This window comes from Phocoena phocoena, chromosome 14 (genome assembly GCF_963924675.1).
Source record: "Phocoena phocoena chromosome 14, mPhoPho1.1, whole genome shotgun sequence".
Taxonomy (NCBI): Eukaryota; Metazoa; Chordata; class Mammalia; order Artiodactyla; family Phocoenidae; genus Phocoena; species Phocoena phocoena.
Window position 1 is genome coordinate 82,470,692 of NC_089232.1, and position 19,650 is coordinate 82,490,341.

Consider the following 19,650-nt stretch of genomic DNA (forward strand, 5'->3'; position numbering starts at 1 on the left):
GGCACGCGTGTCTGATGAGTGAGACAAGGAGACGGTGAAGGTCTCCCGACAGAAGCCTCCAGAAACCTCTGGTTCGTGACTGTGAGTTCTTCCACCTCCTCTTCCAGGTGGAAAGCACCAGCCCCAGCTCCAGACACTGCCCCCTCCCCGCAGCCCCAGCTCACGCATCCAAGGGCCTTGCCGTCTCTGCCTGAGGACGCCCTCAGCCTTAGAAAGCGGCAGCCCTGGGCCCTCCTGTGCTTCCAGGACCGCAGCCTCCGCTCCGCCTGCCCCGGAAATGACAGGCTCCCGTCCCCTCCCCTCTCCCCAGCTGAAGTCCGGAAGCCTGGTCTCGAGGGAGCAGTATGGGGCTTGCATCAAGGGCCTGTGAGGTCAGACCACAGCCCGGGCAGGCTCACTTTGAATCAAAACACGCTGTACACAGGCGGTTGCCCTTGAGCAACAATGATGTCATCTAAGAACCAAAACAAGGCCTTCCCGGCAGCGGAAGAAAGAAGGACCTGTGACCACATGGGCGGCGGCCTGCTGCCCGGGCAGCCAGACGGGCCTTCAGGTGGTTCTGACTCTGCGCGCTCAGCCTCTGCCGCAATCAGAGTCTGTGTCCTTCCACGCTCCAAGCGCAGCGAGAGGCAGAGAACCAACAGAAACAAAAGGTGCCCAGGCAGAGCAGAGAGCCGACAGGTGAGAAAACCAAGACCCAGGGAGGCGAACTGCCAAGGTCACAAAGGACCAAGCCTGACTGTTCCGAGGCCAGTACTGCTGGCCCTCCAGCAAACACAGCCCAGAAGACTTGGGGGTACCCTCAGGGACATCAGATTAAAATCCCACCTGCTGGGGGCAACACTGAGTTTCTCCAGTGAATTCTCTCAATCACTAGTTCCCTGGGTGATCTGCAGAAGAAAACTATTTCCCCATCCGGATAATATCAGGAAAGCCTGAGACAAACTGTCTCAAAGGCCTCTTGACTGCAGTACTTTTCAGAGCCTTTACTACGCGTGCATGAGCAATGTTCAGCAACCGGCCATGAGCTCTGCCCTAGCGTCCTTGACCTTTGTTCGCACAGGGCTGGGGTACGGGACCAGCTGGAAGTTGTGGGCACCCAACTCCCAGGCGGCCTAGAGATAATGGAACACATACGAACAAATGAAGCTGAAATCCCACCTCCTGAGAGGAGAAGCAGCGGCTCTTAGAGTCGTGCCATTTGGACTGGGAATGGATACGATGTAATAATAACATCTAATTTTAACTGACGTGAATTTTGAATAGAATGTAAGCATTTTGATCATTATTGTAATGTGAGCTCAAATCCTAGAATCCTCAGGACCAGGTTTTTATGTAGAAAAGTAGCTCTAGGCCCTAAGTCTGCGCTTCAGTCTAGGGCCCTATGAGTTACCTGCTGGGAAGTAAGATCAGTTCATCAATTGAACAAAATAATTTTTTTTGATTAGCCTCGGCAAGAAATCTCAGTGTAACTAACAGATTGCATTTGGGAAGGCATTTTGGTGACTTCTGATCTGTAAAGATTTGTATTCGTCCTAAGAGGATCTGCTGGCTTCAATTCCACCAGTCTGAGCAGGCTGGAGAAAAAACCAAAGCAAACGACACCTTCGAACAGGGAAACCAGAAATGGCCTGTTTGAGCACAGGGACTCTCCCAGAAGGGGCCTGAGAGAAGAGGGCTCCCTGTATGAGCCAGCCCCCAAGAACAGGCAGGAGGACGCTAGGGACAGCCACAGCAAGAAGCGAACCACAAGCCAAAAGACGCCCAAGTTGATCTTGAACTCCAGGGTCAAGGCATTCACCACTCCAGGAGACATGCAGTGCTGCATGCCTTGCCTCCCTCGAGGCAAGGGAGATGCAAGGAAGAGCGGGGAAGGAAAAACAGTTGCTATCTGTGTTATATGGATATCGTGACCACGCTACGAGATTGTCACTTGAGAAATCCATCGTCACCTGATCACCGTATCCCTACAACCAGACTGAGATTCCACCTTCCCGGGGACATGCGGGTGACACACTGAGCATGCACACAACAAACAACGCACAACCTACTCTTTAAACATTTCATTTTCTCCTTCAAACCTGCAACGTAATAAGGTGGAGTTATTAGACTGCATTAACATACAAAACTAAGTTCAGATTTGGGAGTACGAACATTTCCATGTATCAGTTAAAACAAGCAAAGAAAAAGCTTTCGAATGTTCCCAGGAGGGAATTCCCTGGCGGTTCAGTGGTTAGGACTCCACGCTTCCACTACAGGGGGCACGAGTTCGATCCCTGGTCAGGGAGTTAAGACCCCGCATGCCACATGGCGGCCAAAAAAAAGAAATGTTCCCCGAAGGGAAAAGACTTTAATTTATATGTAATAAATGCTATAAATAAATATTAAATATAGAATATATGTTCTCATTTTCAGTATACTTATGCATAGAGTCATAGGTCTAATTATCTCTACAGATGCTGAAACACCTAATTCCAAAGCCTCAGAGTTTTTTTTTTGTTTTTTTTTTTCCGGTACGCGGGCCTCTCACTGCTGTGGCCTCTCCCGCCGCGGAGCACAGGCTCCGGACGCGCAGGCTCAGCGGCCATGGCTCACGGGCCCAGCCGCTCTGCGGCATGTGGGATCTTCCCGGACCGGGGCACGAACCCGCGTCCCCTGCATCGGCAGGCGGACTCCCAACCACTGCGCCACTAGGGAAGCCCAGCCTCAGAGTTCTTTGTCTTGCACGTTTTAAGTGCACTCAAATTGTTTGTACACTAATTCATGGACCAAAACATCCTTGGAATCTAAAGATTTACCCTGTTTGCATAGGGGAGACAGAACGCCAAAGGCAAACGTGCTACCCAAAGTGTTTTTGGTCCATCTCTCCTCTGCCTACTGCGCACAACTAAAGAATCCAGTCTGAGGCATTCCCAGCAATGGAGGCATTTTTCAGCCTCGTTTGGTGAAAGGGATAAATCGGTTGGGGGGTGGGGACGGAATACTCCATGCGGGATCAAGTGGAGGCTGATAGACAAGGTGGGTGAGCCAACCAACCATTAAACCTCATTGAACCCATTTTCATTTCAAATTTCACTGAGGAATTCAGCTACAGGTAAGAAATGTCAGATGCTTTAGAAATGAGACAGCAGGATTATAAGCTTGTAAAGGGGCACGTCTTCCAAACAGCGGTGCCGATGTGTCAGTCTGGAGCCTCCGTGGTACCTGCATCATTTCAGCCGCCACTGTGTGGTCACATCTGAGGCCACTGATGGACCAGAATGGGCTGGGAAAGCACCGTCATAAACGCACTTCAGGAACCTACCTCCATTGGCCAGGAGGTTCTCCTGGACCTTCCCCTTTGCATCCTCCATCACTTCCACCACACTCTGGGCCATTCTCTTTATGAGGCTTTGGGGAAAGAACGAAAAGCCAGTTAGAGTAGGAAACTGCCCTCAGAATACTCCCACAATCTGCTGGCGGCAAAAGGACCAGAGTCACCCTTTGGGAGAACAATCCGGCAATACGCGTGGAGAGACGCAAAATGCTAACCAGTATTTAAACCAGTGTTTCCACTTCTGGGAAACTATCTTAAGGAAACAGGACAAACAGAAAAAGCTTTCTGAATAAAAAGATGTTCTTCGCAGTAACGTTGCTGACGGCGAAAAACTGGAAGCCACTGGAAGGTTTGACAATAGCGGATTGTTTAAGTGAAGGACGGTATACCCAGCTGAGGGGTTATTAGCAGCCACTGAAAATAGGTTTACAAGGAATTTCTAATACCGTGGAACAAGGCGTGCATTATAATGTTACGTGGAAAGAAAATAAGATACAGACTTATACAGACAGTATGGCTGCAGCTATGTGGAAATGCTCTTCCTACTTTACATATTTTCTGTTCTAATCCAGTATTGCTTTTATAATTAGAAAATTAAAACTTTCTAAGTCTTCAGAAAACATACTGAAGGCTCCAGAAAGTACGAGAAAGGAAAGGAAAGTATGAGACTTGGAGGCAGAAGGGCTCAAGTTCACTGTGGCTCTGCCAAATGTATGACTCTGGCCAAATTTATTTCATCTCTTTGAGCCTCAGTTCTCTTCTCTGTAAAACGGGATGATACCCATTTTGCGGGATTGTTGTAAATATTAATAGAACTAATCAGGCAGGAGTGTCTGGTGGCAGAGTGTCCACTCCTGGAGGCCCATCAGTTAGAAGTCCAGCTGGCAGCAGGCCAACCAGGATCAAAGTCCTTAAAAGCTCTGATGATCTACATCTTTGCCTCAGGCGCTCTCTACTCATTCTCCTGGCTCCCAGGAGGGAGCAGGTGTTTGCAGGCAGGAGGATGAGGTCACTGAATTCCAAATGGAGAACACGGTTTTCTGCTGATGCAGACACTGGCCATGTGGCCACTCAGAGCGTGGAGCCCAAGGGCCTAGGGCCCCACACAGAAAACTGAGGCAGAGGGCACTGAAAGGCCCCAGCTTAAAGAAAGAGAGGGAGAGAGGGAAAGACGGAGAGAGGGAAGGAAAAAATGACGGAGTAGGCAGGGAGAGCAACTTGTTTTCGCATCTAACTTATGTATGTTCGTGACCATAAACTGAAAAATGCAAGTATAAAGTAATTAACAAAAAATGAAGGGGCTTTCCTGGTGGTGCAGTGGTTGGGAATCTGCCTGCCAATGCAGGGGCATGGGTTCGAACCCTGGTCCAGGAAGATCCCACATGCCGTGGAGCAACTGAGCCCATGCGTCACAACTACTGAGCCTGTGCTCTAGAGCCTGCGAGCCACAACTACTGAGCCCACGTGCCACAACTACTGAAGCCCGCGTGCCTAGAGCCCGTGCTCCGCAACAAGAGAAGCCACCGCAATGAGAAGCCCGAGCGCTGCAATGAACAGTAGCCCCCGCTCGCCGCAACTAGAGAAAGCCCGTGCGCAGCAACAAAGACCCAACGCAGCCAAGAATAAATATAATTAATTAATTCATTAATTTTTTAAAAAAATGAACAACCACAGTCTCCCACCCAAAAGGAAACACGTGCTTTGAAATCTGGCATATTTCCAAATACTTAACACTTCCACAGTTTATATTAAGTTGAGGTTCTCTTTTGTTTACCAAGTCCTCTATCACTGTTACTGAAACATCACAAAAATTCTCGAATTTTTGTGATGATTATCATCCCATTTTACAGATGGGCGACTGTGGCCCAGAGGAGTCATTTGCCTCCCAACTACCCAGTTTGTCTGTGGACCCCAAGGCTCTAGGCCACCTGGGCTCAAATCTCCACAAATGTGTTGGCGTTTCTTAGGATAGCAGCTCTGCATCTTATTAATGACAACGGGGCAAGTCACCTCGCTAATCTCATTCTGTTTCCTTGGCAAAATGGGGGTGACGTTCCTCATCTCACAGAGTTCGGTGCGATGCATATCAAGAACCAGGCCCCCGGGAGCTTGTGGTAGGTACCTTCAGATGAGCTCTCGGCAGCCTGATGGAGGCGTCTGGGCTCTCTGCCCTCTGGTTCCCCAGTAGATTCGATAGGAGACGGTGAGGGCAGGGGTAGGGGGTACAAATCTGGTTCCCTCCCAGTTCCAGTAACCTATCTCTCCTCATCTCCTATAGCCTAGCGGTGTGGCAACCTCTCTGCGTCTACCTGGGTTCCTGTACCGTTCCTCGTGCTTCTCAACAGCCCTCATACAACTACACGCTCCTTTCTGAATAGACCTTTCTCAGATCATGCTAATTGGAGTGTGTCTTCTGTTATTTGTTAGAACCCTGACCCTATAAATTCAGTCGCTCATTCACTCATTCATTTAGCAAATTCCAGACATTAATCAACTGTGTGCCAAGCACTGATTAGAGTGCCGTGAACCTAGATGCTATGCACAAAGCAGCCCCTGCTCTCAGAGAGCTTCTTTCTAATGCTGTCAAGGGCTCCTCTTTATCATTATTATAGCGACACATGCAGGTTGCTGTCTCTCATTACCATATCCTCTGTCACATTTTGAGTAATTTCTTTACGTGAAGGAAGTAGTAACTGCAGCCCCAATGGCAATGCCTGAAGCATAGCAGCTGTTCAGGAAATGTTTTCTGAATGAATAAACAAATGTCATAGCACCTAAATAACAGACATGCTTCCTTCCTAATCGACCTAAAAGCAGAACTCCCTCGTCATTCTGTTAATGACTCTTTGCTGTTCCCAATTCTAGCCTCCAAGAAATGTTTAACTCTAACAAGCATGGAGGCACACCTGCCCCTAGGTGTGTACACCACCACGGAACATCTCAGAATAGCACAGTCTGACGAAGCTTAATTGCTGGAAAACTTGCTTGTTGCACATAACAAAAATTCCCTGACTTACTGTGATCATTAACTACAGTCATCCGTGAATTGTGGTATGACAAAATCAGAACATTTTTCTCATTGAAAGGAATCTAAGAGTCTAGATGCTGTTTTAAATTTACTTTTTTCACTTTACAGTTCATTGTGAAAACCTTTACACGTCACGGTAGAGCTTCCTCGTTCCTTTCATTGACTGCATAGCATTTCATTGCAAGGTTGTATCATAACTAATTCTCTCGATTGAACGTTTGGGTTGTTTACGCTTTGAATGATTTTGCAGCAAAACATATATGTTGCCCATTTGTGCAGGCACATATGTAGGATAAATCGCAGAGGAGTAACTACTGGAATACAGGGTGTGAGCACTTGCAGTTTTAACAGATAAGGTCAAATTATCCGCCAAGTATACAGAGCCAATGTACCCTCCCACCAACAATGGATGAGAGTGCCTGCCTCCTAAATCCTTGCTAATGTGACGGATCATGGATCTTTTTAATCCCTGCCAATCTGATAGCTGAAAAGTTCTATCTCACTGGTGCTCCGACTTGCATCTGTTTGATCATCGATGAGGCTGGACATCTTTTGATAGGTTTATTAGACTCTACTGATGGCTATCTTCTTCTGGTAATAGAGTGTTCATATCTTTCACTGGTTTCTCGTCATTTTTTTTTTAGAAAAACATCGATTTGTAAGGGCTCTTAGGTGCTTTGGGGACTCAATTCTTGAGACGCTCTTTTGAGCTAGATAACATCCCCACTCTGAAGATGAAAAAATTAAGACTTAAAGAGCTAAAAGTCCCCCTACAGTGAGTTATAAGTGTCAGAGCAGAAGCTGAGCCCAGATCTACATGACTCCAAAGCCATGCTCTTCAGTGCTTGTCTAAACTAAACTCTGGCTCCCACCTCTAACACAAAAGCTTATACTAACCCACAAGGGAAGATATAGAAATCATATTTTTAATTAAAAAAGCAAATTGCAGATGGTGTGCAACCTTGATTGGCGTTTGTTTACACTGAGGCACCCGACAAAATTCATCAACCTGTTCATACAAGATGTACACATTTCACTGTATGTACATTTTACCTTATAAAAAAATTTTTTGATGGCCAACAGGCACATGAAAACATGCTCAATATCACTAATTATTTGAAAACTGCAAATCAAAACTACAATGAGGTATCACCTCACACCAGTCAGAATGACCATCATGAAAAAGTCTACAAATAATAAGTGCTGGAGAGGGTGTGGAGAAAAAGGAACCCTCCTACACTGTTGGTGGGAATGTAAATTGATATAGCCACTGTACAGAACAGTATGGAGGTTCCTTAAAAAACTAAAAATAGAGTTACCATATGATCTAGCAATCCCACTCCTGGGCATATATCCAGAGAAAACTCTAGTTAGAAAAGATACATTCACCCCAATGTTCATAGCAGCACTGTGTATAAGAGCCAAAACATGGAAACAAACCCAAATGTCCATCGACAGACGAGTGAATAAAGAAGACGTGGTACATATATACAATGGAATATTACTCAGCCTTGAAAAAGAATGAAATAATGCCTTTTGCGGCAACATGGATGGACCTAGAGATTATCATACTAAGTGAAGTAAGTCAGAGAGAGAAAGACTTATATGTGAAATCTAAAAAAATGATACAAATGAACTTATTTACAAAACAGAAACCGACTCTCAGACATAGAAAATGAACTTACGGTTACCAAAGGGGACAATGGGGGGGGAGGGGAAAGATAAATTAGGAATTTGGGATTAATATACATAAAATAGATAAACAACATGGACCTACTGTAAAACACAGGGAACTATATTCAATATCTTATTGAATAACCTATAATCACCATTACATTAACCTATAATGGAAAAGAATCTGAAAAAGAATATATATATATGTATATATATAAAACTGAATCACTTTGCTATACACCTGAAACTAACACAACACTGTAAAATAACATTCAATTTTTAAAAATTGGTAAAACAAAGAAAAGAGAAAATTTTTTTTTACAAGATACTATCTTTGTTTTTTTTTTTGGCCACACAGCATGTGGGATCTTAGTTTCCCTACCAGGGATCGAACCCATGCCCCCTGCATTGGAAGTGCAGAGTCTTAACCACTGGACCGCCGGGGAAGTCCAACAGATACTATCTTTTTTTTTTTTTTTTTTTTGTGGTACGCGGGCCTCTCACTGCTGTGGCCTCTCCCGTTGCAGAGCACAGGCTCCGGACATGCAGGCCCAGCAGCCATGGCTCACGGGCCCAGCCGCTCCACGGCATGCGGGATCCTCCCGGACCAGGGCACAAACCCGTGTCCCCTGCATCGGCAGGTGGACTCTCAACCACTGTGCCACCAGGGAAGCCCTATAATCCCACTTTAAAAAATTATATGTCAGTATACACCTAAACAAGAATCCTGAAAGAAAAGACACCAAACTGTTAACACTGGTTACCTTTGTGGGTACAAGAACAGCACTTTTCCCTTTCTATGTACTTCTGTAATGTCATGCTTGAATTAAGACATAATGTTACTTTTGTAAGTAGAAAACAAAAGAAACGAAATAAATAATAATATAATAATTAAATAAATAATAACGAATAAAAATAAATAAACATAGCAGCATTATATACAAGAGCCAAAAGATTGAAGCAATCCAAGTGCCCGTTGGTGGATGAATCGCTAAACAAAATGTGGTATTACCCATACAGTGGAATAATCATGCAGCCTTAAAAAGGAAGGAAATTCTGCTGCCTGATACAACATGGATGAACCTTGAGGTCATTATGTTAAGTGAAATAAAAAGAGAAACACTGTATAATTACACTTAAGTGAGGTACCTAGAGTCAAACTCATAGAAACTTAAGTAAAATGATGGTTTCCAGGAGCTGGGAGGAGGAGGGAATAAGGAGTTAGTGTAGTGTAAAATGGATTAGCAGAGCTTCAGTTTTGCAAGAGGAAAGAGTTCTGAGAGTGAATGGCAGTGATGGTTGCACAACAGTGTGAATGTACTTAGTGCCACCGAACTATTTTAAGAATGGTTAAAACGGTGATCAGTAGGAGAGAATTCCAGGACGATGGTAGAGTCAGAAGCACCAGGATCCTGTCTGCCCACCTAGACAACAGTGGCACTGGCAGAGTCTATCTGCTGTTCTGTGACTGTTTTGGAGCTCTGGAGCCTATTGAAGGCTTGCAACTGCCGGGTGGAGGCTTGAACCATAAAACCGCAGTCAATCTGGGTCAGTTTCAGCTCTTAGCTCAGTAGCAGCCATCCCTCCCCACGCCCAGCCATGGCAGGCAGCCCTGTGTTCCTGGAGCAGCTGATACAGTTTGCAGGAGCCAGGGTGGGCAAAGGACCCTGTCCTCCAAACAGTGGAGAATCTGCTCTGACTGCTGCTTCTGAGCACAGAGGCACAGACGAAGAGGTGGGCAGCCATTGCTGCCACCTCCCCACATCGTTGCGAACCCCCCTCCTTCTAGCTGTAGTGACTCCCAAGGGATTTAAAGGGTCAGTGCCCACTTTTCCTCCCTTCTTTTCTCTTTTTTTCCCATTTTTGGGAGCCGGACATTAAGACTAGGACATTCAGAAAAAACTGTGCACATGGGGGAAATTAGAAAATGGCTGTGCATGTCCAGGGAAAGCCTCAGAAAAGACTTAAGGGGACTTTAAGTTTACACCTCAGGCTGGTCCTTGGCACAGAGACAAACTACAACAATAATTTTTTTTTTTTTAATAATAAGCAAAAACAACAAAACCCAGCAAATCCTGGGGAAGGTGGAGGATCTGATCTCCAGAGTTACCACATTATTAGATTCAAATGTCCAGGGCTCAACAACAACAAAAGAAATCACAAAACATACAAAGAAACAGGAAAATAGGGCCCATTCAAAGGAAAGACATATATCAACATAAACTGTCCCTGAAAAAGATCTGATGGCAGATCTACTAGACAAAGACTTTAAAACAATTGTCTTAAAGATGCTCAAAGAACTAAAAGAAGATGCAGAGAAAGTTAAGAAAACGAAGTATGAGCACACTGGAAATATCAATAAAGAGATAGAAAACCTAAGGAGAAACCTAAAAGAAATTCTGGAGCTGGAAAGTACAATAACTGAAATAAAAAATTCACTGGAGGAATTCAAAGGCAGATTTGAGCAGGAAGAAGAAAGACTCGGTGAATTGAGGACAGGACATTGGAAATTACTGAGTCTGAGGAACAGAAATAAAAAGATAGAAGAAAAGTGAACAGAGCCTAAGGAACCTGTGGGACACCATCCAGTAGACCAACATATGCATTGTGGTAGTCCCAGAAAAAGAAGAGAAAGGAGCAGAGAGAATATTTGAGGAAATAAGGATAAGGCTGAAAGACGTATACTTCTTGATTTCAAAACTTACTACAAATCTACAGTAATCAAAACAGTGTGGTACTAGCATAGACATACATATAGACCAATGGAATAGAGACCCCAGAAATAAACTCTCACATATATGATCAAATGATTTTTCACAAAGGGGCCAACAGCATTCAATGAGGAAAGGACAATTATTTCAACAAACAGTGCTGGGAAAACTGTAAAAGAATGAAGTTAATTTAACCCCTTACCTAACACCATATATAAAAATTAACTCAAAATGGATCAAAGACCTAAATGTAAGACCTGAAACCATAAAATGCTTGGAGTAAATCACAAGGCAAAAATTTAATGATATTGGACTAGGAAATGATTTCTTCAATATGACACCAAAAGCACAGGCAAAAAAAGAAAAAAAATACAAGTTGGACTTGAAAAATTTTAAACAGTGCATCAAAAACACTATCAACAGGATAAAAAGGCATCTCACAGCATGAGAGAAAAAAATTGCAAACCATCTGATAAGGGATTAATATTCAGAATATATAGAGAATCCCTAAAAATCACAACATAAAAACATACAACTTCATTCAAAAATGGGCCTAGGGCTTGAATAGACATTTCTCCAAAGGAGATGTACAAATGGCCAACAAGCCCTGAAAAGGGCTCAAAATCACCAGCCAACACTAATGGCGATGAGGTCTGGTAAAATGCTTGGCAGAACAACAAAAAGTCACCCATAAACATCAGGATAAAAGCTTAACCTCACTTGCTGTGATAAAGCATTTTTCACTTACCAGATGGGCACAGTAAAAAGATTTATAATTTCAGCACTGGCAAGTACTCTAGGAAATGGGAATACCAATGCCCCGTTGACGGCGTGTCAAATGAATAGCTTTACAAGAGAGTATTTTCAGAATATCGATCAAACGTTTTTAACACACAGATATTTTTGCCCAGCAATTCTACTTCTAGGAATTGGCCCTTCTGATACGCTGGCTCCTGCACAAAAAAACGTATACACAAGGATGTGGGCTGTGGCATGGTCTGTAATTGCAGAAGACAGGAAGTCATCTCAATGTTATCAATAGGGGACCCAGCTGATATAATGGATCACCAAGGAATCTCTAAAAAACAATGAGGCAGAGGGACTTCCCTGGTGGTCCATTGATTAAGACTCAGCACTTCCACTGCAGGGGGAGCGGGTTTGATCCCTGATTGGGGAACTGAGATCCCGCATGCCACGCCGCATGGCCAAAAAACTAAAAACAAACTAACAAACAAAAAGCAATGAGGGAGGTACCTCAGATTGCCACGAAAGGTTGTACATCACGGAATAAAAGGAAAAAAGGCAAATAATAAACAGTATCTATAGTTATGACCACATTTTTGTAAAAAGCAACAGACATAAACACTCAAACTTGTGTTATGTATAGAAAAGTCTATAAAGATTCACAATAAATTGTGGAAATGGTGTCCTTTGGGGAGTGGGACTGTAGAGGTGGAATTTGGACTTAAAAAAACCAGCATGATTATGTATTAATAATAAAAAGACCAATAATGGTCTTGCAAATACACAAAGCAAGAAGCTAATAAAGGAATAAGTCAAAAGCATCTACCTGGGCACAGCCCATTAAGATTTCTTTCAAATTAACTGCTGATACTGTGGCAGTCATCTGGGGAGCCCCCACGGGGAGAATGAGTAAGATGGGGGTGGCGGGGGGAGGCATCACCCAGGCGGGAGGCGGGGCAGGTAGGGAACGGAGAAGGGAGGAGGCCTTCAGGAGCCAAGCAGGCAGAATCCAGAGACCTGGAATGGCAGGGATAAGAGTCAGGAAAGACGGAGATGCCTGTGGCCGAGTATGTGACAGAAACACCCTGTCCTCCCTTTCTACAAATCTCTGGGGCACCTTGAGCACTGCTGATTTCTGCACCCTGGTCTCCAAGGGGGCCCAGAATCCCTGCTGCGCCTTGGGGTATATGAGGGCTCAAGAGCTAAGAGCACAGCTAGGCAGGTGTTTCTGAGATCTCTCTGTCTACCGCCTCTCCTCCTGCAATCTCATCTGGCCGTCTGGCGTGCAGGGCCTCAGGGCTTTTCCAGGCCCAGGTCTGTCGGGGGGGAAGGAGTAGCCGGGGCAGGAAGCCTGCCCCTCACTAGGTGGAAGTGGGCTGATCCCCACTCACCTGAGTCCCCCTGACCCAGGGCTCAAGCACAGAGGAGGTGCTTCCTAAATGGTGTCTCCACGCCAAGCTGTGCACAGCAAAGCATCCCCGTGGGCCACACTTTCATCAGGGCGCTCCGCCTCAGCTGGGCGATCTGTACCCACCTGCCTCTCCCCCTGTTCTGTGGGAAGGGCTGGGTCTCCTACACCCAGTTCTCTCATAAAGAGAGCACGGCTGTCAGGTTCCGAGGTCCTGAGTGCAAGTGTACGGGACATGAAAGAGGGCATCCCCCCTCCCCTGGGTTTTCTGGGTAATTCAGGCAGAGCAGACTAAGGTGGGTCTGGTTTTCTGAAAGGACCCCAAGCCTGGGGGAGAGGGCCAACAGGTGACAGGCAGGGAAGAGGGAGTTTCCATAGGGTCTTAAGCAAGGGTAACAGTGGCTCCATCTAGTGAGCTGCCCTCGGTCCTCAGAAGGGCCCTTGGCACAGATACATCTGAATCCTCAGGACAGAGGAGGAGAAGCCCCCAGGAGCTGAGGAAACAGATTCAGAGAGGCCAAGAAACTCCCCCCGCCCCTGGCCCCTGGCCCTTTACTGGTGGCCGCAGCATCAGCTAGTACCAGTCCTGTACCCCTGCCTCTAAAGCCAGTCTCCATCCTCCACACCAGCTGCTGGCAGCGTACCTGGGATTGACGTGCCCCGCTATGGGGGACCCAAACCCCAAGCCCCTCCCTCAGCGCTAACTGGCCTCAGAGTCAAGGTAAAGGTGCCACCACCGGCCCAGTCTCCCCCTGCAGCCGCACGGCGGCCCTGAGCAGTAAGGTCCAGAAGCTTCCACACAGGTAGGCAGCCTGCTCCCCATGGCTCCTCTGGTGACTCAGGAGCCCCTGGGCACCTCACCCGCTCCTTTGTCTCTCGGCTTCCTCCTCGGCCAAGGGACATGTCCCGCAGCGAAGTCATCAGGAAAATGTGAGGAGAGCAATTCAGTGACTTTCTTTTTAGAAAAACAAGATCCAGTGAGGTCTCTGGGAGGTCCCTGCTCTGGGGACTCTGGCCCCACTTACAGCTTACTTTGAATTCTGCCCTTGATTCTCAGAAACTCGTTTTCAGAAATAGACAAATATTTCCACCTTTAGAGGAATGCCACTCAGTTAAGTCACCCCGCCCCCTGCCACCGTCACTCAGAACAGAACGGGTTCTGGCCAGGTTGGCTTTGTACAGCTCAACTTGCCCACAACACAGCATAGAAATTCTTGGTCATCTCCAAAAAGCCAACCTGCCGGGACTTCCCTGGCGCTCCAGTGGTTAGGACTCTGCGCTTCCACTGCAGGGGGCACGGGTTCGATCCCCGGTTGGGGAACTAAGATCCCACATGCCACCACCAAAATAAAAAAAATAAGAAAAAAAAAAGCCAACCTACCCCCAGAGAAAATTTGCCCCCTAGTGGAACGTGGAGGAGAGGAAGGCTACTTGTTCTGAAGTGGTACTGAAATGCTCTGGGGTCTTTTAGGAATAACCGGGCAGTTAGACCCTAAGCATCAGCACCCATTTGTCTGTGTTCTGGAGAGTTTGCCAAAAGTCAACCCACCAAGCAGCCCGGTCACCACGCCCAACGGCAGGGGCCCCAGGGCTCACAGGTGAAGGGTGTCACCAGACTGGTACCACCCGCAGCCTTCCCAGGGGATGGAGGGGTCAAGGTCAGAAATGGCAGATCACAAAATGGGATGACAGGTGACGCAGGAACACCCGCAAGCGTGCTTGCTTGTGCTGGTGACCCAAGAAATCCACGTTCACACGATCATACATCATTTTCATTTTGCCAGGGACATGAACGACGTTTTTTAAAGGCACTGAATCAACGAGGGTCTGATGAAACAGCACGATCTCGCAACCTCGCTGGAAAACAATTTAGCAATGCGTACAAGCAACTTTAAATATTTCTACACCCTTTGAACCTGTAATTTCACTTTCGGAAGTGCAACTTTAGGAGGTAACCAAAAATGAAGACAAGGATCTACGCTAAGATGCTAATTAGGGTGTTAATTATAGTAGAATCATCTGTGTTTTATTACCATAAAAAATAAAACGAAACAAGCCCCCCCACCCCGGCCATTAAAAAATCTTTAACATTACTTTAGAGCCATGGAAGTATGACCATAACATAATTTGCCCACCCAGAATCACGATATGGGGTCACAGCTGGAAGGGCCTTCAGGGACCAAGGCGAGGTGGGGACTTGCCTGAGGTCACACAGCTCCTCGGGAGCTGACCAGGACAAAAACTAGGCCTCTGGGACAGCTTGACGCTCCTTGGGAGGGGACGGCAATGGGTTCCAATCATCCTTTGGGGATGATGGCGACGTCCTGGAATTAGGTAGTGGCAATGGCTGGGCTACTCTGTAAATATACTAGAGACAAGTGAAGTTTATACATTAAGGGGAGGAATGCTGCAGTGTGGAATTATATCTCAATTTTATAAAAAAATGTCTCGGCCTTTTTCTTGGCTCCAAGGGTGGAGGCCCAGCGTGGAGAATGTCAAGGACTGGTTTGGTCATTTATGCTGGATGTCGCCACCTCCCCCAAAGTTCCTTGGCTCTACCCCCTTTTTTCCCACCACCACTATACTTTACAATTACCAGAAATCTGTCCAAGCCCTGCCCTGGGTCGCTGTCCTAGGCAGGTCATGCCAACTTCGTCCAGGTTTCCTTCAACAGCCTCCACTGTGCTTTCCTTGCCTCTCCCAATCTGGCCTCCTCCTGCCCCTCCGTCCCATGGCAGCCAGAGGGATCTCTAAAAATACACATCTTAGCATGCCATCGCATTGCTTCAACTCAAGAAGTTCAAATATTGACGTTCCAACTCCTCAGCAGAGTTTACAAGGAACACCCCTCCCTGTCGGCCTCCTCTTTCTCCACCCTCTTCCCCTCCTTTGCCCTTCCCAGGCCAGTCTTCTGAAGCTACCTGGATGCTACTCACCCTTTATAACAGCCCAAGTGCCCCCTCCTCAAGGCAAGTCAACCCTAACAAATATTGTACAACGGAGTGTTGGAGAACACCTCCACCCACAACACGTTGCTTCCTCTGCTGCATACCTGAAACTAACACAACACTGCAAATCAACTGTACCCCAATTAAAAAAAAAAAAAGGAACTACCATTAAAAAAAAAATTGTTGCCTCCCGCACTCAGCAAGAACATACTGTATCCGCTATGCACCAGGCGATGTTATGGGAAACAGCGGCGAACAAACAGACCACAGTTGTTGCCCTCAGGGGGCTTACACCAGGACCCTCCCTCCATCATATAAATCATCACACTGCTGAAGTGCTGGTTTCCTCATCGGGTCGCCACTAAACAAACATCTCTGAAAATTTATTACTTGAGCTATCATCAGCTCAAGCAAACATATAGTGGCTCCTAGAAAACACACAGACGCTCAGCAAATCCTGGCTGCCTAGTGGATAAGCGCCTTAGGATGTGAAGCAAGAAATCAGCCCAATGGTCCTCAGAGCCACCACGGTCCCCAGCCTTCCCTGCTTCACTCACGTGCCACCGACAGGATCCAGACGTTTGCTTCACTCTGCTGCCTCATCTCCCAGAACGTGAACTTTTCAAAGAATGGGCATTTCTTTAAAACAAAATCAGTATCCCTTAAGTCTACAAAATAGTAGTACTCAATGCAGCTGTAATATCAAGCTTAGTCCATGGCAAGCGGGCCATGCCCTGGGACACCATGCTTTAGAGGGTCCTAATCTGGCCCTCATCTAAGCCACTACCATCCCACAGGGTCAGGAAGCAATGCAAAGGTTTGAGGGTCAAAGGGGAGGGATGCAATCACACTTTGGGTACCAGGAGCCTAGCTGCCTCAAGGAATAGGTATTTACCCAAGAGAAATGAAAACTATGTCAATACAGAAATGGCACATGGATATTCATAACAACTTAAATAGTCCAAAACTGGAAACCATCTAAATGTCCTCCAATGGGTGAATAAATTGTGGCTTACCCATAAAATGGAATACTACTTGGCAGTAAAAAAAAAAAAAAAAAAAAAAAAGACGATTAATATACACACTACAACATCGATAAATCTCAAATAATGATACAGAATGGAAAAACCAAACCAAAAAAATAGAGTACATACTATATCATTCCATTTATATAAAAGTACTAGGACTTCTCTGGTGGTGCAGTGGTTAAGAATCTGCCTGCCAATGCAGGGGACACGGGTTCGAGCCCTGGTCCGGGAAGATCACACATGCCGCGGAGCAACTAAGCCAGTGCACCACAACTATTGGGCCAGCACTCTAGAGCCCGTGAGCCACAACTACTGAACCCGCATGCCACAACTACTGAAGTCCACACGCCTAGAGCCCGTGCTCCGCAACAAGAGAAGCCACCGCAATGAGAAGCCCGCACACTGCAATGAAGAGAAGCCCCCCACTCAACACAACTTAGAGAAAGCCCGCAAGCAGCCACAAAGATCCAACGCAGCCGAAAATAAATAAATACATAAATCTATATATATATATAAAAAGAGTTGTAAAGCGCGCGCACACTCTTACAGCGACAGAAAGCAGATCAGTGTTGAGGAGGTGACGCAAGGAACTTTCGGGGGTAACAGATGTGCTCTATCTTGACTGTGGTGATGGTTTCACTGATGTATATATGTCAAAACTCATCATTCGAAATGTACACTTTAAGAATTTGCCATTTGTTGTACATCATTTACATCTAAATAAAGCCGTTTAAAAAAAAAAAAGCCTACACTACACTGAGGTACCATTTCTTACCTATCAGGTTCATAAAAAACCCCAAATTTGACAGCATACTTGATTAGAAAGATTGTAGGAAAATGGGGACCCCTTAATTTCATTGTTAATGGAAATGCAAAATGGTCAGAGAAATCTGACAACATCCATTAAAATTACAAAGGCAGGGCTTCCCTGGTGGCGCAGTGGTTGAGAGTCCGCCTACCTGATGCAGGGGACACGGGTTCATGCCCCGGTCAGGGAGGATCCCACATGCGGCGGAGCGGCTGGGCCCGTGAGCCACGGCCGCTGAGCCTGCGCGTCCGGAGCCTGTGCTCCGCAACGGGAGAGGCCACAGCAGTGACCCAGGGATCCAACAATTTGCTTCTGAGAATTCATCCTGCAGATACACCTGTGCAATTATATGTGCAAGGGAATGATGTTGGAGCAAGATTACACCCTACAGCACTGTTGGTAATGATCCCCTTCCCCATAAAAGTAAATAAGGCAAGCGTCCACTTCTAGGCCTGGTTAATAAACTATGATACCTCCCCCATGTGGAATTCAAGGTAGCTTAAAACCGAGAAGGCTCTCTATGTACTGACGGGAAAAATCTCCCAGGATATATTGTTAAGTGAAAAAGAAGCAAGATGTTAAACATGTGGATTACTACTTTGTATTTGAAAAGGGGAGAAATAAAAATCTATGCTGGAATTTGCCTGTATTTGCATAAAGAAGGACCAGAAATGTATCCAAGCAACTCATACAAGCAGCTTCCTAAGTGGGGGCTGAGGAGGGAGTCGGACGGGGAGGGCATAAGGGAAACTGCTCATGTAGAGCCTTTTATATTGTTTTTATCTTTGATGTATGTGAATGTATTACCTGTTCACAAACAAACAAACAAAAAAACCACACACACACAAAAACAAATACAAAAAACTTTGTTGTAAGTTTTTAAATATAAATTTAGAATCCCTGGCCTTAAGACATACTTCCTAGAAGTACGTTAGGATCCAGTGGGCTAAATAGCTGTGTGAGTGCCATTACGAACACCGGTCCTCAAAGTCGGAAGCCCACCTGCCTCAGGATCACCCAGAGGTCCCTTTAAAATGCAGATTCCCAGGCCCTACCCCAACCGGACCCAATCAGCATCCCTGGAGGTGGTGCCCCAGGACCTGTAAATTTTTTACGTTCCCCAGGAGATGGTACAGGTGCTAGAAGAGGAGGCCCACTACTGTGAGATGGACGTGTACCCGGTAAATATTAATTCAGCACACACTCTGAGCCGGGAGCTGCGCACAGAAATACCGTCCCTGTTTCCTTGGGGCATACATTCTACAAGAGACACACAAAGACAAACGAGGAGAGTGTTACACAGTGGTGTGTGGAAGGCAGAGAATTAAAATAGGGTGACCTAGAGGGGCTCGGCTGGCTGGTAGCCCACAGAAGGCCTCTGGAGGGGGTGACATTCCAACTGAGATGGGATGACGACAGGGGGCCCACCCTTCGAAGGGGAGGTGGCAGGTGGCGGGCCTGGGTCAGGAGTTTGGTGCAAAAATACAGAACGAGAAGAAGGTGGTTTGGTTGAAGGCAGGGGAGTGGACGGAAACGGGACAGGTTTGGCAGGCGGAGGCTGCCGGGCTCGGTCCTCACTGGGGTCTCAAGTGGAGGGTCAGGAAGGAGGGGCCCAGACCGTCTGCTCGGTGCCTGGGCCCCGGGAGCCTTTGACTGAGGTGGGAAAGACCACGTAAGAGAAGAATGGAAACATATAAGCTGTCGGTTGAGAATGATATTAACTTCGGACATAAAGCCAATGCCGAAAAAGAACCATTTAAAGCTGCCCCTTAAGCCTCTGAAAATAAGTCTAAGTGGCTGCCATCTATGTAAGGCATGAAGAGTGCTGTGTAGACAGGACTGGGCTGAGGTCTGGAGAACAGTGGAGCCGTGGCTCCCAGGAGCTGATGCAGGTCTAAAATGGAAGGGGGGACTCCCCTGGCGGTCCAGTGGTAGAGAATCCGCCTTCCAATTCAGGGGACGCGGGTTTGATCCCCGGTCAGGGA

The 19,650-nt window shown here is 46.5% G+C and overlaps 1 protein-coding gene across 3 annotated transcripts in view; it reads right to left on the reverse strand.

Annotated features, from left to right (window-relative positions):
* Positions 1-19,650, reverse strand: part of ATP6V1C2 (ATPase H+ transporting V1 subunit C2) — a 54,481-nt gene that overhangs the window by 21,939 nt on the left and 12,892 nt on the right. For 2 of the 3 annotated variants that reach the window (XM_065891130.1, XM_065891129.1), the window contains one exon: positions 3,305-3,390. In XM_065891130.1, the coding sequence (XP_065747202.1) occupies positions 3,305-3,390 (86 nt within the window). Of the gene's footprint in view, positions 1-2,051; positions 2,082-3,304; positions 3,391-19,650 lie in introns of all 3 variants that reach the window. The other variant, XM_065891128.1, reaches the window with a different exon arrangement.